The 22741-nt window shown below is 37.6% G+C and overlaps 3 protein-coding genes across 4 annotated transcripts; 1 reads left to right on the top strand and 2 right to left on the bottom strand.

Moving 5' to 3' along the window:
• Positions 1-397: 397 nt before the first annotated feature.
• Positions 398-1827, bottom strand: LOC112202133 (expansin-A1). Of its 2 annotated transcripts, none has more exons than XM_040505442.1 (3): positions 1635-1827; positions 1237-1549; positions 398-1133 (listed from the first exon to the last, which is right to left on the bottom strand). In XM_040505442.1, the coding sequence occupies exons 1-3, from the start codon at positions 1765-1767 to the stop codon at positions 809-811; spliced, it is 771 nt and encodes a 256-aa protein (XP_040361376.1). In that variant the 5' UTR covers positions 1768-1827; the 3' UTR covers positions 398-808. The 2 variants fall into 2 exon arrangements, with proteins under 2 accessions (XP_040361376.1, XP_024198818.1); XM_024343050.2 differs by having other exon boundaries at positions 398-1145.
• A 3518-nt stretch (positions 1828-5345) lies between these two features.
• Positions 5346-6838, bottom strand: LOC112202131. Its single transcript, XM_024343047.2, has one exon. It carries the CDS (start codon positions 6683-6685, stop codon positions 5588-5590), a length of 1098 nt encoding a protein of 365 aa, XP_024198815.1. The 5' UTR covers positions 6686-6838; the 3' UTR covers positions 5346-5587.
• A 10302-nt stretch (positions 6839-17140) lies between these two features.
• LOC112166960 lies at positions 17141-21369 on the top strand. Its single transcript, XM_024303899.2, has 9 exons — positions 17141-17317; positions 17497-17635; positions 18189-18276; positions 18488-18547; positions 19082-19144; positions 19272-19472; positions 19564-19675; positions 19800-20017; positions 20868-21369. The coding sequence occupies exons 2-9, from the start codon at positions 17505-17507 to the stop codon at positions 20958-20960; spliced, it is 966 nt and encodes a 321-aa protein (XP_024159667.1). The 5' UTR covers positions 17141-17317; positions 17497-17504; the 3' UTR covers positions 20961-21369.
• The last annotated feature ends 1372 nt before the right edge of the window (positions 21370-22741 follow it).

Consider the following 22741-nt stretch of genomic DNA (forward strand, 5'->3'; position numbering starts at 1 on the left):
TTTTGTCAGTGGTGAATGACGATAAACATTTGCTTTGTATTCATTGTTGTGGAAGTGTGGAGAATAAGAGGTACGTACATAGAGATATATGGGAAGTTTAATCACAAAAATATGGTAGGAGATGCAAATGCCAATGTGAGAGGTTTGAATAGAATCACAAAAAAAAAAAAAAAAATACACGCTATGTGAAGGGAAAAAAAAAACACTGTGAAAGAAACAAATCCCAAACAGATAGAACATACACATTTGAGTTGAACTAGAAGTTCAAATTATTGAACTTTTGGATTATCAATGAAATGATAAACTTAATTATATAAAATAATAAGAAAAACACATAGCAGAGGTCGATTAACTCAGTATACTTCTTCACAACTATCTATGAAATAACAGTCCGAGTTCCAACAACATACACTCAGCAAACAACAGTAGTAACTAATAAACTGATAAGCAATCTTGAGTTAACATTTTACCCTGATCATTGCATCGAGCAGAACTGTATTTGCTATATGATTTGACAATCGAATATATATATATATATATATATATATATATCCCTGTCTCTCATCTCCTTAAGAAAGGCAAGTTGACTAACAGAATTCATAGAAACTACTCATCGAGCGGCCGGGTGTCCACCTTTGTTCACCTCAGCCAATATCCATGGAAAAAAAAAAAAACAAGATGTATTAGCTAGCAGCTAGCTAGGCTTGCTCGGATCCAGTTGCGTGCCTTGTGTATTATTGAGCACCACTAGAAAGACCCAAAATATATCAACAATGACAGAGGATCAAGTTAGTTTTGGATTAATTCATCAGAAGTTAACCAAGGAGCTAAAATCTTGGAACTGGCCTCCAGTGTAGGTTTGACCAAAAGACCAGTTGGGAGGAGCCACATTGTTGGAGACGAGAGAGCGTCCATCACTGGTTGTAACCTTGAAAGAAAGGGCTTGGCCGTTAAGATAGGAGTTGCTTTGCCAATTCTGACCCCAGTTCCGGGACATGGCCATCCAACCGTTGTCACTTTTCGAACCTTTAATAGACACACTCACCAGATCACCAGCTCCACCCACATTGGTTATAAGCACCAGATTGAAGTAGGAGTGCCCATTGATTGCAAATCTGATTCCACCCTTCTTGCTACAACCAACCCTGCATCCATCAATGAATAATGTTGACATATAGATCTCAAACATACACATATGCTTAAGAAGGTATCTACAAAATTGAGTTTTATACATACCTTCTGTATTGCACAGGGATAATTCCGGCTTTGGATTGAGCAATGTGTTGAAAAACAGGCTGAGATAGATCAAAATGACGCAATGGAGGATTGCACCAGCCTCCAGCGTTATTAGGAAGAGCGCTGTTGGGTGGGCAGAAATTAGTTGCGGTTACTACTATGGATCCTGGTAAGCACCATTGTTTGTCATTCACACATTTAATCTCATAGCAACCTCCACAACTCAACCCATTATTGAACAAAACAGTACTGAGTGCAGCAGTGTTTGTTCCATACCCCTGGCTATAAAGATTTCCATAACCACAAGCCCCACCTGCGATTAAGTCACCCCAAATTAAGTTACAAGTTACAACCACCATTAATTCTATATGATGATGAGCTTATATCAATAAACTTACCCATTGTCCCTGAAGCATCACTGCCTCCATAGAAAGTGGCGTGAGCATTTGTCCACCCATTACCAGAACTCTTCACAGTCTGTGAAATGGCAAGAAGGACTACAAATATGATGCACGTACGATATTCATCCATAATTAATCTGCAGCCTGGGAACTAGCTAGATTGCTCCCGTTGATGGGAGAAAAGAGGATCAGTGGTTTCTGATGATGAATAAAAAGGCTGATGGGATTGTTTGGTTTATATAGATGTGAATGCTGGGGCAGCCGGGCAGGGATTACAAGATGAGAGATGATCAAGGAATATTTATATGTAAATTAATCAATGGCCAAGATTGGGATAAACAAACATGGACAAAGTCGCAAAACAGTATACTGACAATTAACTAACTTCATGAGTAACTGAAACTAGCTAGCCAATATATAAATCAAACACGAAGCTTGCTGAAGAAAGACTCTTTATAAAATGGCAGTTTGCGCCCAGCCTGCTGGCTATTAGTGCAGTCAAGTGGACTTTTGACCTTCTTTTCATAAACCAAGATTCCTTAGATAATACTTGAAAAATAATTATGATCAATCAAACTATGAAGTATGAATACCAGTAGACGTACACCGGAGAGTTTGATAGTGTAATATTGTAAGTAATAAGATTGCCATGCGTTGCCGATGAGTGCTGTATGCATGTGTGTATTAAACAATTACAGGTCTCAAAAGCTAAAAAGATCGACAAAGAGTTGGGGATGACATTTGTATTCCTGCACCATTAGAATCATGTTAATTAGGCTACCAGGCTTAAGCTGATAGAGAATGACCAACAATATAAATCGATAAGTTTATACCATGCACCACTAGTAGTACAACCTGTGGATTATTGTAGGATAAGAAGGGCTAAATATACAATGGATTACATACTTTTCTATAGATAATATTTAATTCTAGTTCTATTTTCAATGACCAGCAAGTATGGTGGTAATAATGGATGAATGTGCCCGGGTTTTCCTAGCTAAATGAACATGTTTGATCGTGGAAATGCATACGCAAGTGGGCAAGTGATCAAGTTTGGATGACAGCAAGTCTCCCATAGTCATACTCAGATGACAGTTTATATATAGTTATTAGTTAAAGTGTAACAGAAAAGAGAAAACAGTAACAGACGATGATATGCATGGCCCTTGGACTGGAGTACTTTTAGTCAGCTGAATGAAAGCATCAGCATTCCAAGAACATGCATGAGCTACTCTTTCTTGGTATAATGGTATTACTTAGGTTCTTTCAAGAGCCTGAGGCCACTTTCCAACCTCTCTCCTTTTCCTCTCTAGCTTTTCTTGGCCGGCGCGAATCTCTTCTGTACGTTATGTACTATATATTGTACACATTTATGTACTTCTCAATTCACTTGTACTTTATGATCATCTATTCATCTTTCTGAATTCAAACAGATGCTGCCCTCCGCTTCTATCCCTACGGCTACTAGAAAGAATCTTAACTGTTTCAGAAGTTTACTGCAATCAGCTACCTGCGTCCTCAACTTGACGAATTATTCGATAGTTAACCATTTCTGCATTGCGAATAAAAATTAATACCCCATTATTTTATATCTGATATGATTTTTTAGATTGAATATATAGCAGAATATTCACCTAATAAATATTCTAACACCCTGGTATTTACTTAAAATTAAATTTGGGTGCCCAACTAGGCACATGGAAATGGAATCAATGGATGATGGGGGCAGGCATTTTACTTTGACTTTATACAGAATTTGTGATACATTAGTTCTTTATATTTCAATTGCTATGCCTGCTATCGAAATTTTGACACCAGCTGCTACTACTAGTACAAAGAAACGAATCTCGATCATATTTATATATAGAGGGATAATTAAGTTAAAGAGATTGGGGAAAACTTAACTACCAAAAATTCAGGATCTTATCAATTTTTTCAAGAGAAAATTAGATATAAACCCGAAAATTCAACCTTCTATTAGAAAAAACCCATACATACTTTTCTTTTAGTTTACACCCAAATCACATTGATAAACCTTCTATATAGAGTGATTCATACAAATAAAAAAAATAAAAAAATCAAAAGAAAACCTTCCATATAAACTATAGGCCTATATATAATCAATATTTTTCCTTATTTTCATGTATATCTAATTTGCCCTTTTACATTCTCTCAAATAATACATGTCTAATGTACCTACTAAATATGTATATGTAGGTAGGGCTTAAATAATAGAAATGTTCAAGCTTAATAGAAATTGACACACAATGATATATACCATAATCATAGGTGTAACATTTTTGTTTATACAATCATAGGTATAATATAATAGAAAACCTAACAAAGAGGTATGATACAGAAAATAATGATAAATTCTAATACAAAGATGTTATACGAAACCCATTAACATTTAGGCTGTAATCGAATGTATAAACCAAAAACTAAGCCTCCTATATGTTAGATACATACCTAAAATCAAATTATCTAGAAAAAAAAAGTATTCTAATGATCAGGTACCTTTTTAGTACATACCTTACAAATAGAACAACTGTATAATATGTTATTAACCTATGTTTGCTTTCCATTCAAGTGTTTATATGAAAAATATAACATACCTTTTATATAGAAAAAATCAGATATAAACCTCGATCTAGGTATTGATTACCAGAGCTTCAATCAATGATCTAGTTCATCAAGTGTATTTGTTTAGAGCTTGTAGCATATTAAGAAATTTTTGACAAAAACATATTTTATTTTCTATGTCACTTAATGAGAATTTATTTATGTAATCAACTTAATCAACAGATTTGGGTATATATTAAAAAAAATTATAGATGGGTTTAATCTGATAGGTGTAATCAAATTTGGGTGTAATATAAAATGCCCCTTTTTTCAAAAGGGCTTAGCATGTGGCAAACCGTCTGTCAAGCTCAAATAACTAATGTTATGAATGAGAGAATCACAATCTTCCCACGCTACACTCCTTTCTGGTACAAACTAAGAACCTTTTTCTGCACTTTATTGGGCAATCTTAACTGTAACCATCTGCTACATACGTATAATCCTTTTTGTGAATCATGATGCCACCCCGGCCACTTTTTGAGTACAAATGTCCAATCTTTACAGGTTTACAAAGCCTATTATGCCCTACAGGGCTAATGAACATAACTTCTGTACGTAGTATCTAGCTAGGAGATATATATATATATATATATGTATATATATATATATATATATATATATATATGCTTATTTACTTTTTTGGTTGCCTAGCATCCATGTAATAATCGAAAAGCTTAAGTCCTGTTGCACGCTACCATAATTACTAATGGTATCTATGATTTTCAGTTTGGCCAAGACACTTACTTGCATCATGAGCAATCACACCTATATATGTTTCAAGGTTAGTCATCTTATTTTAACAAAACTCTTACTGCTCAAAATCATCAAAGCTAGCTAACTGTATGTTGATCCTGAAATTCGATCGATCTAAGTGGCTTAAGACAAAATTAGAGTCCAATATTGTCTATAGCACTTGCATGAAATTGAAACACATTGCTCTTCTCCCTTGAAAGAAAAAATAAAACCATTGAGGTGAAATTTGCAATTTCCCTAATTAATAATAATGGAGACAATATGTGGCTTTACCAACAGATATAAGCAAAAAACATTGGATTTTCTTGCACATAGATAGAATCAGAAGGATATGAACTATACAAATATCAGTATGCAGTCTTCTAAACAAATAACCAACACATATAAGGAAAAATCTCCTTACTGATCGATAATTAGCATTTTGAAGGTGAAACTGCAAGAGTCATCCACAATTACTATTACCAATGGATTTCACTCGTTTCAAATCAGAAGAGTATTAGTGACGGTGATTGTAATTCTGACCGCGTATACATTGTCAGTCATAAAACTGGCTTTAAGTACCCTCCCTCGATCTACTAGTTATTATCTGAATGCTGTATGGTGACTAATGGCTTAACAACACAGTAATTGCCAGCTGGAGTAGTTTTGGATGTGGTACTGCAGGAACCGGTAGTAGTAGTAGCAGCAGCCTTGCCTTTCTTACAATTATTAAATCTGCTACAATTACGTGCTGCAGGAATACTACGATCCATAGCGTGCATCATTGATCTTTTCTCCAATTCATGTCTCTGCTCACCTTTGCTCCTCATAGTGATCATGTTTCGTTGACTCTGCTTCAAGATGTAACACAACTTTTCATTACTACTACCTTTGAATTTACCACTAACACTTACTGGTACTGGCATGGCGTCTAGCCCCATCAGTTTGGCTACTACACCTGGTTTGCACCATACGACACTCTCCCCTGCTAAAGTTGCTGGCAAACGACGACGATACAAAGACCTCGTGGTACTGCTGCTTGCATCACGGCCCATTGATGAGCATACATCTGAGCTTCTTCTGTGATCACGATGAGTTGGCCTCAGCTTTTCCTGCCCTACAATACCAATATGATCCTGCTTCAAATGTAAGTTGTTTCTGAAGGAAGAGCGGTACATGGCATCCCTGCCATCAAGAGAGAAACGAGGGTACTGATTCAATGCATTCCTTGCAGACCGCAAAATATCTGAATTATTTACGCAAGACATCCTACCCGGTCCTCGCATTATTAGTCCATTCATATCAACATTGTAGTCATCGTCTTCTGGGCCCTCTTTCATGAGCTGCAGCGCCTTTGATTTTCTTGCAATCTCCTCTTCCAAATCCAACTTCAATATCATCTCCTCCAACGTTGGCTGCCTTTCCATTTCCTGAAGACGATATTGATGATCATCAGTATTAGCAGCAGCATTTTGCCAATGTTTATTAAAGCCAGAGTCGACTTTGACAGGACCTACTGGGGAGGTATGATCATGATCATGTTGACTAAGAGCAAGACCAAGGGGGCTGGGGCGGCTACTGCCATGTTGGTTGAGGGTAGAGGTTGAGCCATCGTCGTTGCAGAAGTTTCTCAAGCCTTTCTTCATCTTCGATCCCAGAGAGTTCTTCAGGAGAAATAAGGACACGTCTCTCATTGATTGCTAAAGGGAGCACGCACCACCGCCAGAGCATCTAGTTAGGAGATGGATGCGGATGAACTGAAGACAGATCGAAGAGGTACTAGCTAGCACATACAAATTAAACTAGCAGCTGTTTTTTAGATAGCTAGCACATACAAACTAGCTGAATGGGAGCGGTGTAGAGATACTAGTTGCATAGAAGTAGCTCAGGCTAGTTATCTAACCTTTAATATTAATAGCAATCACATGACAAACTAGAGCTAGCCAGCCTTCACAAGATCTCCCCCTGCACTCTGCAAAACCCTTTCCATCGATCAATCAATCCACTAGTATTATAGCTAGTAGTTAGTACTGTCTCGATCATAAATCATAATAAATCCATTGGTACAAAATAAATATTGTTTTCTCTTGAATCGGTTGAGGTGCATGATTAACATTCACTCTCTAGCTAACCTGTTTAAGAAGGTAAATGAAAAGGATGAACTAGCTAATGCATCAAATGCCCGCCAGAGTCCAGCACCAACAGGATTAATTACAGCATGAGCGGTGCATGACCTCTTACCTTTATACTTGATTGCCGGTGGAATTCTTGTGCATACCTTAATTTTAAGAGATTGTCCAATGAGATTGCGGATGTTGACATGCATGAACAAACAGAGGTGGCGGATCCATGAACGAATTTTTCTTCCTCGGGGGTAGCCAAAAGCATCACTAGCTAACACTCTGACCCAAGTAGCGTGGGAGAGATGAAGAAGTGTGCACTCCCCAGCTCATACTACCCTTAAGTTTTTTGAGACAATTCATCGAATATCTTACCCTTTTAATGAGGGATATTTCCCCTTTTTTGGTCATTTTAAGGAATCGCTCATTAGACCTAGTTTTCGATCACATATTCACATCTTAATCGTTCAGTCATTTTAGGTATATATGAGTAGATCATCTGTGCAAATTTTCAGCCAAATTGATAATCATTAAGTGAAAATACCAAATGGAACGATATTGTGTTATAATCAAAAGAACAACATAACTACGAAAGTACTTGATCAATAGGGACACAGAAAATTGCTAACGCAGTGTAAACCTCTCCACTGAGGAAACTTCACTGCGTGGCTTTTAACGTAGCCAACACGAAAAATCAATCCAATATGAATCAAATGAGTTTACAGTATACAAGTTGTGTTGTTCATAACATACACATTCACTTAGCAAAAGATGCTAACTTGATTTACAACTGATCTAACTATTACTTGATTGTCAATCTATCAACTCTAATCAAATCACTGATCTTTCTTGTTCTCAATGTCTCACTGACCTTTGAGAATGATTTATGAAAGTACTGGACAACACAAGAGAAAGCATGAAACAAATAAAGAGAGTTTTCAGAAAAATGGTTTTTGACAAAAACCCATGGTTCAAGAGTGAACAATCGTTTTATGCAGCAGATGAAAACCCTAAACATGTATTAGTTTCGAAGCCTTTTATACAAGAGGAAAACTCTCCCTCAAACAAATCTTTTCTTTAATCATCAAATAAGATAGAAATAGAAAGATATCGAAACTTATTTGTTATGCATGCAAAAAGGTCTTTAATGCAAAATGCACCAAATCAATTTAATAGACATGTAAATCAATTTAAATCGTGCAACATGATTTGGAATGAATATATATTAAACTCAAGATCAGTGAATCAATTCTGCTTGATCGTATCTTCCTCTTTGTTTCCTTGAAGCTCCGGTTTCCTTGTGACAATGGGAAATCATGTATTGAGTGGTAATTGCCCAATGTGCTTACAATCTCCCCCTTTGGGCATTCCCATTCAACACATGATTTTTCATCTTTATGTCCTGCATGTTAGTTTTCACAGATAACCACTAATCACTAACAAGGAGTGTTACTTGGATTAAGGAATCAGTTTCCATCCTTTTCCAGATCCAAGTAACTAATTAACTAATGCAATTATCACATAATAATAATAATCTTCCAAAAATAAGCATCCCAAGTAGTCTGTGCTTATGCACTTACAAATTCAAAAACCAAAAATAAATATTGTTCATGAAAAATTTAAATGCAGAAACAGAAAAGAAGAAGATGAAAAGAATCCCAAGTAGTCTGTGCTTATGCACTTACAAATTCAAAAACCCAAAATAAATATTGTTCATGAAAAATTTAAATGCAGAAACAGAAAAGAAGAAGATGAAAAGATTACTTCTCCCCCTTTGAATGGGAAGGAACATCAAACTCCTCCAGCATTTTGGTCACGGTGTCCTGAAATTCCTCGGTGTCCATGGAACCTTTGCTTTCTTCTTGATCATCGTCCTCTGGCACAGGCATAGACGGACCAGGAGCGTCAAACCCGGGAGGGTGGCGCTGCATGCTTCGGATTTCCCGGAGGACTTCCCTGAGAGTATGGTTGGTGTGAACGAGGAGAGAGTGCATGTCATCCATGTCGGTGGTGAGACTTGCAACCCGCCAGTCAGTGACCAGAATGAGGTCGCGAAGACTCTCAAGAGAAACAACAGAAGGAGCACTAGAAGGAGATGGATGAAGAGGAGGACTTCTGCTTCGGTCTCGGTGCATGCCGGGATGAAGAACACCGGCTCGGGCTGCGGCCTGGCGCCCCTCCTCTGGAGGAGGAAGGCGCCGATGGCCTTCGCAGCGAGGAGTGATCTTTGAGCGAACCATGTTGAGAGAAAAAGAAGTGAGAGAATCTGCGCACTAAGACAATGCAGAGTGAAATCCGAAAGAGATATAGATATATATCGAACCAGTAGGTTAGGGAAAATCAAGAGACGCATCGGTCAGAGATAGCGTCCAAGAGGAAGAAAATTTATTGCAAGTTATAATTCCGAGAATCACGCATGCAAGTAAAATCTCCCCCTCACGTTATGCTTAACCAGTAAGGAAAGGGAATACAAACAGATGGCAATCCAGAATAGATATCGAGAGAACCATGGATTCCCACAATCTTCAATTATAGCACACAATATATTCGTCTGCAGAGTATCCAAGCGATTAATGCATTTGTCATAATGAGAAGAGAAAGTATAGCATAGTTGAAGCACAAAGAGCACAAATCTTGTAGTGAAAAGAACATAGGTCAGAACAGCAGGCATGATGTATTCTATCAACAAATGAATTGGTACTCATATTCAGAACTTAGGAAGTAACTTGTAATGAGAGTGAGAGTAACCAGTATATGGGGCTTAGAAACAAGTTTAGTGAAGGAGAGAAGTGAAATAAGAGAACTGAACATGTGAACTAAGCTCAATAAATCTCCTTAGAAGGAGTAGGAAACATTATTCCCTGTTCCCAAGCACGTAATGTATTGGAGTCATAGACCCTTTTTATTTTGTGACACTTAGAACTCATGTAGCAAGACTCTTCTCAGCAACTCCCAGAACAGATGTTCTTAGGGTACTAAACATAACAAGGATGCTCCATGGAGAGAGTCTCGAGTAGTTGTCTGCTTTATTTTATTTTTTCGTGCACAGATCACTTACCAACTCGTTTCTTGCAAACCTTAGAAAGTTCACCACAACTAAGGCCTGGTTACTAGGAGAGATGGGATAGAATTATCCATTCTCGTTTCTTACAAATCCTAGAAAGTTCACCACAACTAGGACCTGATTACTTTGAGAAGATGGAAAGAATCATTTGAGCAGTTTTAATTAGTTCGCCTATTTCACTGAATCTCTTTGACAATAAACAAGGAACATGCCACCACATAGGCTATAAGTGAAAGTGCATATGAGAATTAACTGACTAAGATTCGAACCATGAGTACACAATATTTGCCCAGAATAAGACATGACAATAGTGTCCAGAGAAAATGCACAAGTCACTAATGACAGTGGTCAAAGCACACTAAGATCACAACGTTCTCTCTCAACAGTGGACACACATTGGAGTGCCTTAATACTTAGAACATATCCCCAAAGCATTTCTTAACATTTCAAACCTAGCAGTGTCAAGAGGCTTAGTGAACAAATCAGCAAGTTGACTCTCAGTGGGCACAAAGCTTAACTCAAGTATATTTTGCTCAACCAAATCTCTAATAAAGTGATAGCGCAGATCAATGTGTTTTGTTCGAGAGTGTTGAACAAGATTTTTGGTGATATTGATAGCACTGGTATTATCACAGAAAATAGACAACTTACCTTGAGTGATGCCATAATCATGAAGCATTTGCTTCATCCAAAGCATTTGTGTGCAGCAACTTCCAGCTGCGACATATTCAGCTTCAGCAGTAGACAGAGAAATGCAGTTTTGTTTCTTGTTGTGCCAAGCAACAAGATTATTCCCAATGAAGAAACAACCTCCAGAAGTGCTTTTTCTATCTTTTAGGTTTCCACCCCAATCAACATCAGAATGGCCTGCAATTTCTACGTTAGTGTCAAAGGTATAGAAAATGCCGCAGTTCATTGTACCTGAGATATATCGGATGATTCTTTTGACAGCTTCTAAGTGTGATTCTTTGGGATTTGCTTGAAATCGAGCACACACTCCCACACTGTATGAAATATCAGGTCAACTGGCAGTTAGATACAGTAAGCTTCCAATCATGCTTCTATAGAGAGTGGAGTTGATTGATTTTCCATTCAGATCCTCGCTCAGTTTTGTAGTGGTGCTCATGGGATTTGTAACCACTTTCTTGGATTCAAGTCCAAATTTCTTGATTAGATTCTCAGCATATTTGGTTTGAGTGAGAAAGATACCTGCATCAAGTTGCTTCACTTACAGTCCAAGGAAAAAGGTTAGCTCACCACACATGCTCATTTCAAATTCACTTTCCATGACCGATTGAAATTCATTGACAAGATATTTAGATGTAGAGCCAAAGATAATGTCATCAACATACACCTGAGCTATGATAAGATCATTTTTCACACGTTTTACAAAGAATGTTTTATCAATTGATCCTCTTGTGTACCCTTTTTCCACCAGATGGGTGGAGAGCCTTTCATACCAAGCTCGTGGAGCCTGCTTTAAACCATATAGGGCTTTCTTGAGTCTATAAACATGATTTAGATTATGTGGATCTTTGAAGCCTTGAGGTTGTTCCACATAGACTTCTTCCTGCAACACACCATTCAGAAATGCAGTTTTGACATCCATTTGAAACAGTTTGATTCTTAGGTGACAAGCAACAGACAAAAGCAATCTCACTAATTCTAATCTTGCAACAGGGGCAAAAGTTTCATCAAAGTCGAGACTTTCAATCTGTGAATAACCTTGATTCTTAGCTTTGTTTCTGATTACATTGCCTTTCTCATCAATTTTATTTCTAAAAATCCACTTAGTGCCTATTACATTACAGTCTCTAGGTCTTGGTACCAAGTACCACACATCATTCCTAGTGAATTGATTTAATTCTTCCTGCATGGCACTAATCCAATCATCATCTAGTAGGGCTTCCTTGATGTTCTTTGGTTCAATTAGGGAAACAAACCCACACAGAGATATGACATTCATCGCTATTTGATTTTCTGTAATGAAACAAAGTAAAGCATTACCTCGACTTACCTCATTTACACTTACCTGTGGAGCAGTTTGGCTTCTGGTTTTGAGACCATCTGAGATTTGTCCAAGAATATCTTGACGTGAATGATCCTTTTGAACTTGCTTGAACCCTCTTTTCACTTGAGGAGCTGGCTCGAAGATGTTGTCAGCATTCTCTCTCTGTTCATCAGTAGTTGATGTGTCTTCAGATTCTGATATGTGAGTAGGTGATGTTTCTGCAAAGGTTTTCTCCTGTCTAATGTAGGAATCATCAATAGACACATTAATAGATTCCATGACAATCCTGGTTCTTTTGTTATAGACTCTATATGCCCGACTATTTGTGGAATATCTAAGGAAGATACCATCATCGCTTCGAGCATCAAATTTTCCGAGTTGTTCTCGATCTCTTAATATGTAGCAGGGGCTTCCAAACACACGAAGGTGGTTTATGTTTGGTTTCTTACCTTTCCACATCTCATAAGCTGTTTGGTCAGTTCCAGATCTTAAGAAGACTCTATTGATGGTGTAAGATGCAGTACTGATAGCCTCAGCCCAAAAGTTCGAGGTTAGACCAGCAGAATGCAGCATTACCCTTGCCATGTCTAACAGCACTCTGTTTTTGCGCTCAACTATTCCATTTTGTTGTGGAGTGATCGGGGCTGAAAACTCATGGGAAACACCTAACTCATGAAAGTAGTTAGCAAAAGCAGCATTTTTAAACTCAGTTCCATTATCTGACCTTACTCTTACTAAGCACATGTTCGTGTACTGTTTTTCCATTTTTATTCTTTAGTTTAATCCCTTGAATGATTCAAAGGTTTCAACTTTGTCTCTTAGGAAATTAATCCAAGTGTACCTGGAGAAGTCATCAACGATCACAAGTATGTATTTCTTACCTCCAATGCTTTTTGTTTGAGCTGGTCCCATAAGATCCATATGCAGCAGTTCCAGAACTCTTGTGGTAGTGGCAGCATTTATTGTTTTATCAGGAGATCTGGCTTGCTTACCGATTTTGCATTCTCCACATATCTTGTCGGTCTTACCACTTAGTGCTGGTAGACCTCTGACACACTGCTTAGTGGATAATTTGAGTAGATCCTGATAGTTTACATGCCCCAGTCTTCTGTGCCATATTTCGAAGGTTTCTTCGGCAGATCTCACAGACAAGCAATCCTGTATATTTAGAGATTCATTAGATTGAATGTGATAACAATTATCTGAAGATCTCTTACCTCTCATAATATTTTCTCCCTTGTTATCAAGAATCACACATCTTTGCTTGTTGAACCACACATCCTCATAATCATCAGCCAAGTGACTGACACTTATTAGATTGGCAGTTAAGCCCTCTACATACAAAACATTTTTTAGATAAGGAATTCCAGGAGTATTGACTGTTCCTCGTGCAAGTATTTTTGCCTTTCTCCCATCACCAAAGGTAACTGAACCTGTAGTGCTTTCATCTTCGAATGAGATAAACCGAGCTTTATCTCCAGTCATGTGTCTGGAGCAACCACTGTCCACATACCAGAAATCTTTTCGCTTGTCTGCCAAGGCAGTGAGTGCTACCAGGCAAGTTGCTTCAATGCATGTTGAGGAATTATCTGTACTTACACTTGTCATGAGACAGACATCATTAATAGAGTCAGTAGAATCAGAGTGATTAGAATGATGATTATTCAAGTCCTTTCTAATCCAGACAGGTTTATTTCTATTTTGCATGTTTGCTTTAGTAATCAGGCTAGCCAATTTGTTGATAAGCTCTTTCTGCTCTTTAAGCTCACAATGTAACGATTTTACAGATAGCTTTTCCTCACCAGATGGAATTGACATAAGTCTCTCATTGCATCTTGGTCTAATATGTCCTAACTTACCACAGTAATGACATGTAGGAATAAAAAACTTAAAAGTCGCATACCTGTTATGATTAGTAGGAGGCATCTGATTCAACCTTACCTGAGTGACATTCTGAGAAGATTTTGGTTCCTTGTCAGCCCTTGTGATAGTATCCTTGATGACTTGGGTGATGGGATCATCTTTCTCCAATTCCGAATTTGACTCTCTCACAAAGTGTGTGCCTTTGGAGCTTTCTCCAGAATATCCAAGTCCGAATGTATCATGGTGGGTTTTTCCGGAGTTGAACAACCTATAAGCTGTTGCAAAGCTTATCTCAAACTTTGTGAACTTCTCTTGAGTGGACTTCAGCTCTTTCTGCAATGATTCATTTTCCGTTAGTAGGTTTAAGTTTAGAGCCTCCTGTCCTTTTACCTCAAGTTCAAGCATCTTGATTTTGTTTTTCAGTTCAGCGCATTGTATCTTCCAAGTCTGAGAGCTTTTGTCGCTTTGTGAGTTCTGCAGCTCTTCCATGAGTTTGTTCCTTTCTAGTTCCCACGTGTTCTGAGAGGTCCTCCATGCAAGTTCCAACTTCTCATTTTTAGCTTTTTGCAGCACAATTTCATCCTCCAAACCTGTATTTTTTATTAATGTGGCTTTTGACGCTTTATAGAGTTGTTTGCAGCGGACATTAGTTTCATCATCTGAGAATTCTTCATCACTTTCAGATTCAAGTGAAAGAGACGACACGAAGGCAACATTTTCGATCTCCTGAGGTTCATCATCACTCCATGTCGAGAGGAGGGATCTATTGTTGCTATTTCCATGCTTCCTGTTACCACAATCAGTAGAAATATGGCCATAGCCACCACATTCATAGCATTTTACTTTTCCAGATTTATTTGCTCTAAAATTCCCTCTAACGTTGTTATCATTGTTAACAAAATTTTTCTTGGGAACATTGAAGCTTTGAGAGGAGGATTTATTCCTAAGAAACTTTTTGAACTCTTTGGTCAGAAGAGCAAGATCAAGTGGTTCGTCTTCCTCTTCTTGCCCTTTCACAGCCTTGAAAGCCACACCTTTGGATTTCTTTTCAGGTTTTAGTCTTAGTTCATAAGTTTTTAGATTTCCAATGAGTTCATCCAAAGGGTATTCATCAATGTCAAAAGAGTCCTCAATACTAGTGACTTTTGAGTGAAACTTTTCTGGTAAGGCTCTAAGTATTTCTTGACTACCTTATCTTCATCAAAAGGGGCACCTAAGCTACGACATTGACCAGTAATCTTTAGAATTCTACCATGAAAGTCATCCACGGTTTCATCCTCTCCCATGGTCATAGTTTCAAATTCATAAATCAGACCTTGCAATTTTTGAGCACGTACCTTTTTGTTTCCTTCATATGTAGTCTGCAGCAGATCCCAAGCTTGTTTTGCAGTGTCGCAGTGACTAATCCTCAGTTTTTAACGTTCAGAGAGAGCAGTGAAAATGCTATTTTTTGCTTTGAAGTCAGCTTGAAGATCACGTACTTCGACGTCAGTCCAGTCCTTTCGTGGCTTAGGAATAGAGATTGATGAGCCCTCGCCTTTAGCTGGAATTATTGGCGTCTTCCAGCCATTTTCCACAATGTACTATACATGTTCATCTTGCGCATACAAGTATGATTTCATATATATCTTCCATTGAGTGTACTTTTCACATCCTCCATCAAACCATGGAGGACTATTAACAGATCCACCAGCAGCCCTATCTCGATGTTGTTCCATCGTCCCTGCGATCTACTAGAAAAAATCTAGAACCCGCTCTGATGCCAAATGAAAATACCAAATGGAACGATATTGTGTTATAATCAAAAGAACAACATAACTATGAAAGTATTTGATCAATAGGGACACAGAAAATTGCTAACGCAGTGTAAACCTCTCCACTAAGGAAACTTCACTGCGTGGCTTTTAACGTAGCCAACACGAAAAATCAATCCAATATGAATCAAATGAGTTTACAGTATACAAGTTGTGTTGTTCATAACATACACATTCACTTAGCAACAGATGCTAACTTGATTTACAACTGATCTAACTATTACTTGATTGTCAATCTATCAACTCTAATCAAATCACTGATCTTTCTTGTTCTCAATGTCTCACTAATCTTTGAGAATGATTTATGAAAGTACTGGACAACACAAGAGAAAGCATGAAACAAATAAAGAGAGTTTTCAGAAAAATGGTTTTTGACAAAAACCCATGGTTCAAGAGTGAACAATTGTTTTGAAAACCCTAAACATGTATTAGTTTCGAAGCCTTTTATACAAGAGGAAAACTCCCCCTCAAACAAATCCTTTCTTTAATCATCAAATAAGATAGATATAGAAAGATATCGAAACTTATTTGTTATGCATGCACAAAAGTCTTTAATGCAAAATGCACCAAATCAATTTAATAGACATGTAAATCAATTTAAATCGTGCAACATGATTTGGAATGAATATATATTAAACTCAAGATCAGTGAATCAATTCTGCTTGATCATATCTTCCTCTTTGTTTCCTTGAAGCTCCGGTTTCCTTGTGACAATGGGAAATCATGTATTGAGTGGTAATTTCCCAATGTGCTTACATTAAGGCATTCATAATTGCGATTTACAATTATGAACACGAACGGTTCAGGTTGGACAGATTCGGTTCGTCTATTGATTTAATCTAGTTAGATACCTTAACGATCATCAATTTAGCTAAAAATTTGCAGAGGTGATGTACTCATATATACCTAAAAACAGAACGATTAAGATGTGAATATGTGATCGAAAAGTGAGTCTAATAAGCGATCTCTTAAAATTGCAAAAAAAAAAAAAGATCCTTCACTAGAAGGGCCTTGTTGAGCTTCAAATGTATGTCAAGGCCCGAGATAAGCCCAAAGTATATACATACTGGTCCGGGCCTATAAACACTTTCAAATTTATTTACAACGCTGGACCAAACGGTCCCAGGTCGAGACATGTTGGGTCGGTTTTCCTAATTTTCGGGTTAAAATGCTCAGACCCTATTTGACCAAAAAAAAAAAAAAACTACTAAAGGGCCTGGCGATGTAAAGTAGGGATGATTGGGCCCCCCAAAGTTCTGAATAAGTGATTGGATGAGAATAGAGCGTGGTGCTGGCTTGGCATTTTGTAGGTAGAAATCTCCAGTAGCCAAGGGAGAAAGACGTCGACAGATTCAATTGGTTTGGGGAATCTGATTTCTGAATTCTGAATTCTGATAATACCAGCAAAAGGATTTTCTGAATTTCTGATCAAGTTTCTCAGCCTCAGCCCTCAGGTTGGTCCACAAAACGATCTATTAGTTTCCTTGTTGCCTTTAGATTCGCTATATCAGATTGGTTATTATTTACTTATACCTATATTTGCATCGATCTCTGTTCGCATTCGCATACGGATGCGTAATTCGAACGAGGTATGATTTGGCTCAATCTGATCTGTACCATGGATTGAGTGCAGGACCAAAGATGAAGGCTGCTTTACCTTTGCTAGCATATTTGGTGGCTTTGTTGCTTGCCTCTCAGATTCCTTCAGGGCTTCCAATGCCCTCCACTTACAACACAGTGCCAGCTTTCCTCTGGTCACCGCACTACCATCAGTATGTGTTACCTCTTCTTACTATTTCAACTCAAGTTGGCAAGTCTCAGGCTGCTGTGTTCCATGTCACTTTAATTTACCTATGCTGCCTTCCTATCAAATTGAGGTCCATTTAGTTTCAAGTAATACGGGTAGTCAGTTTCTACATCAAACACAATGGCAGTGCTGACTTCAGCTCGTCCAATCCATTCGAATCCGAAAATTAGTCTAGTCCTGTTCAGGCCAAATGATGCGCATGCAAATCCTCCTTTCAGGAGATGAAATATGACCTGGGAGACAACAGGGTGGCTACCCTGTGGGATTCATTTTTCTATTTTTAATCTAGCCCTTCAGTATAAGATTAAAAGAATCTATCTTTTGACTTTTGGATAGAGCCTTGCCATATCGATATTCCTTACCGTGTCATCTCCTTTGATGGCAGTGTGCTGTGCACATAGAAATTTGATAAAATAATGGAACATTTTGGTAGCAACCATCTTAGGGGTTGAGGGTTGTTTTCTCTAATGTAATGCTCTTTGTTCTTAATTTGCTGATTATATGCTTTCAAATAACAGAGTCAAGGCAGCCATTAATTACCAGACTATCTCTCCAAAGGATTTAGCAAAGTCTGTGCTTTCAGAAGGGGGCTGGTCGAACTTGCTGGTATTTTTTTCTTCCGTTTTCAGTGGTAGTTTTTGCAGTTCTTGTGATGTCGTAGACTTTATAACGTCTCGTTTCAATGAACTGCTAGAAGTACAAATCCACTCTTCTGAGTTTATATATATATATATATATTTTTTTTTTCCTTTTCACTCTATATTTATAATTCCTCTTCTTGATTTTATCTTATATATATCTTTCTTCATTTCCGTAGTGCCCTAGCAACGAAGTTCATCAGCCTTTGGACCTTGCTCTTGTCTTCGTTGGTACAGAGGTAACAACACTGGATACCCTCCTGTTATCATGTAACTTTCTTTATGTGTTCCAAATTCCAAAGAAATCCTTTTTATATTTGCTACCTGTTACTATAGCTGGAGAAATATGCAAAACTGAGTCAATAGTTTCATATGATTCATGACTTCCTGTGCTAACTTAAATTATTCTGGATTGTTTGTAAGCTCGAACTTAATCTGGCTATTCATGTTTGTTTAATTTTCATAGTACTTTATGTTTTCATATGTGGCGAATTAATGCACAGATGATTTACTAGAATCAGCAGTCTGCTTGTTTTGCATTAAATATGAGACCAGGGGAAGGAAGTGAACGAATATTACATTCTTAAACAATTTACAATGAGTATAACCATTACACTCTGTCACTGTCTAAGAACCATACAAGGCCTTAATGGTTATGATTGAGACAGCTTCACTTTTTGGATGTGGATTTGTTATTGACATTGTGATACAGTGAAAACCTTTTTGCTGTTGTTTATTTTTGGGGATACTGAAATAATTCCTTTGTTTCTTAGTTGCTATCTTCGGATATTTCTGCAAGCAAACATGCTGATCCAGCTCTTGTGGACTTACTCAAAGTAAGTAGAATTTGCTAAATTGAATTTAGTCTTTGGTTGGAATTTATGATTCAGGAGTCAGGTGACAAAACTACTTTATTTTTCAAAATTTCTGCTTTATTAGCTAAAATTCTATGGTCTTGAACAGGTCTCTTTCACACAATCAAATTTCTCCATGGCATTTCCCTATATTGCTGCATCAGAGAAGGATGCTATGGAAAGTTCTTTAGTGTCAGGGATGTCAGAGATCTGTGGGCAGAATTTTGGATTCAATAATGTTTGTTTCTCGGAGTCATGCTCTATGGACAGTGATAATGTTCAAAAGCTTTCAGACCTGCATTCGGTCCATGTAAGTCAACTTGATAATTGTGTATTACATTATAACTTTTCAGATATATCACAAAGATCTTATATATTTTGTTCCTCAAAAAATTGGACAGGATTATCTTCTTTCGAGGATGGAGAAAAGATCAAGTGGGGAAGCAGATTTGGTGGTGTTCTGCCACAAAGGATCTGATTCTTCAAAGGAACTAGAACACCCACATTCAGAGAGTAGGTTAAGTTGAACTGTACTAGTTGTTTATGTGATTAATTTACTCAAATCACACTGGTCTAGGATATTTATTATAAGATTGGTCTAGGACAAAGCCATAACACATATTTGGTGGCTGTGCAGGTGAAATTTTCTCTGAGATTATTAGTTCTGTGGATCAGTCTGGGGCGAAATATGCCGTTCTGTATGTTTCAGACCCCATTAAATCAATCCAATATCCTTCTCATCGAGAGTTAGAAAGGTTTCTCGCTGAAAGTGCCTCAGGAAATGCATCAGCCAATTCGACAGCCTGTGATGAAGTTTGTCAGATCAAATCATCACTTCTGGAGGGACTTCTAGTTGTAAGTTTGTCTTTTGTTTTTCCTCTTTTGGTTATTCTGTGGTTAAGTGTTTGTAGATAATGCTTCTAGGGACACTAATGGACCAAATTGCCACTGTTGTTGCCAGTGCTGCATGACGTTTTTTTTTTTTGTCTCATCCATATTTCTTACTTATAGACAAACTGTACCCTGGCATTTCTTAGGTATCTAATTTAAGTTGGTGGAACCTCTATCTTTATGCTAAAAAGTCTGTTTGGCCTCTACTAAATGTTTAATCTGTACACGCATAATTTGAACTAGTTCTTGTCCTTATAATTGTTTCCTTCTTTCTCCTTTGCACCATAAATGTGTGTGCACAGACCATACTTTGTAGGTTTGTAATGGCAACTATGCATGGTTCTATGATTTTTCTGGGGACAATTCATATGTTCACCTTGTTCGCCCCCTTGTCATTAAACAATTTTCACCTTAAACTTTGATACTTGTAACAGTTCTTTTGGGACTTACCTTTTAAGGGTCATCTCTACCAAATATCAAACAAATCGAAGATCGCTTCACCATCCAATTGTATCAAATAAATGGACGGTTTTGGCTACAATTAAGATCAGCATGATGAACCGTTCATGTATTTGACTCACGGATGACTAAAAGATCTCCAATTTGATTGGTCTTTTGCAGAGACAATCTTTACAATATGCTTTTCAACATGAAAGGTTTGGATTATGAAAGTCTAAAGTGAGACTACATTAATTGCTAGTGTGCGAGCAAGTTAACCTCTGCGGTGAATTTAAGAATCATCCTTCTTTTGGGGTTCTTTACAATACATAGTATGACTGGAGTTCTGATATTGTTTCTTTTTGCAATGGATCAGGCAATTGTTCTGCTTATAATCTTAATATCAGGCATCTGCTGTATGATGGGCATTGATACTCCCACGAGATTTGAGGCACCCCAAGAGTCTTAACTTATTGCACGTGCATGATTTCTCATATCTGCTGTGGTGCTGGGTATTGTTGGGTTTCACTGGTTTGAGCATCACTCAGAGCAGTTGCTTGTTATATATAATTGCAGCGGGTGGTTGTTGCCTTGTAATATTGCTCAGGTTCATTCTATTATGTTGGTAATAATGCAATATTTCGTCAAGATTGCATGTCCATTTTAGGTTAGTTTGTAGAAGAATGTGTATCTTCTTGGTTATGGTTTTGACTTGCCTTTGTAATTGAATAACTACAGAATTTTTTTTTTTATCATTTGTTATGATAGGGACAAAAAACAGAATAACATATCATTGCCTTTTTGAACATTTTTCATGCCGGTGTCCAAATGGCATGTGCTTGAAATGTAGGGGACCTCACCCCCATTCCTTTACAGTTCTTCAAGGTCTGACTAGAATGTGTGTATCATACCCAAAAAGACTAGAATGTGTATCATACCCAAAAAGACTAGAATTGTTTTTTGGGCCAATCATATAAACGCATTACCATTTTTCGCAAAGCTATTGCTCATGAATTGAAAAATTATTGTCATAAAAAAAAAAAAACTACCGTCATCCACGATAATTTTTTTAAGTTAGTGGCATATTTTGAAAAGTTTTTGTCAACAAATCAAAAATGTACTGTTAGAAACTACAAATACTGTTGATGAACTGAAAAGCTAGAGAATCGAAAAATTACTCACATATTCTTAAGTCAAACCTAACCCAATTAGGTATCCATTATCTAATCACATTTCAACGGTGGACTAGTGAAGATGTGTTTCACTCTTTGTCGCTTAGACACTTTTTTTTTTTGTTATATAAAATAATGGCTGAGTGAGCTACCACTTCGGAGCTGGGAGCAACTTGGGTATAATCTCTCCTCAAGAGATGTTTTTCACAAGCTTAGGTTCGAACCAAAGACTTCCTATTACAAGGACAAGTGAATCTGATGGCTGAAAATAAATGCACAGTTTTAAATTGTTATAGTTTCTACTTTTATATTGAATACATGTGGTTGAGATGCATTTGTCCCTCACAGTTACTTAAAACTGTTCCTTAGGTGAGCAAATCTCTTAATTTACCAATGATTTTAGCATTTCCCGACTTTAAAGGGTTGGCCTCCTTGGTAATACTCGTTGCAATGTTACAAGAGAGAGATCCCGGAATAAAGTATTTGAAGTCCTTGGTTTGTTTTCTTCCGTTGGGTTTGCATTTTCTTTCTTTGCTCAAACGGAGTTAGGACTTAGGATAAGGGAATTCCTGTGCTATTTCACTCTTACTTTTCTTTTTTGCCACCTGAAATTTACCACACCATTATATGTATCTGCAGATTGCAGAAATGTGCATGACTCATGAGAGAGACAGGAAGCTAGCTGTGTAACCAAATTAAATGCAGACAAAGACAGTATTGCTCGTTTGATCCCAAGTCTCGGCATAGTGTAGTGAAACACATGGCATTGGTCTGGCAGAGAACAAAGAGAAGAGCCCCTTCCAGCTTCCACATCTTTCTGATCAATTCATCACACACACCCCAACCAAAGTAAATAAACAGTAAAACTTCCGGCGTTGATTATGGTACTCTGCACGCTCGATCTGACGGCTTCGTCTTTCGAAAAATGGCTCCTAGTGATGCAAGTGGGTTTTTTTAGTCACATCCATCATCATTTCCTTTGCAACGATGGAACCTTATCCTTACCTTGAGCTCAGCACACCCTTTACTCCTATATATTGATGAAGATAATGCTTCCATTCCCCAACTAAACCATCCT

The sequence above is a fragment of the Rosa chinensis genome, chromosome 5, assembly GCF_002994745.2.
Source record: "Rosa chinensis cultivar Old Blush chromosome 5, RchiOBHm-V2, whole genome shotgun sequence".
Taxonomy (NCBI): domain Eukaryota; kingdom Viridiplantae; phylum Streptophyta; class Magnoliopsida; order Rosales; family Rosaceae; genus Rosa; species Rosa chinensis.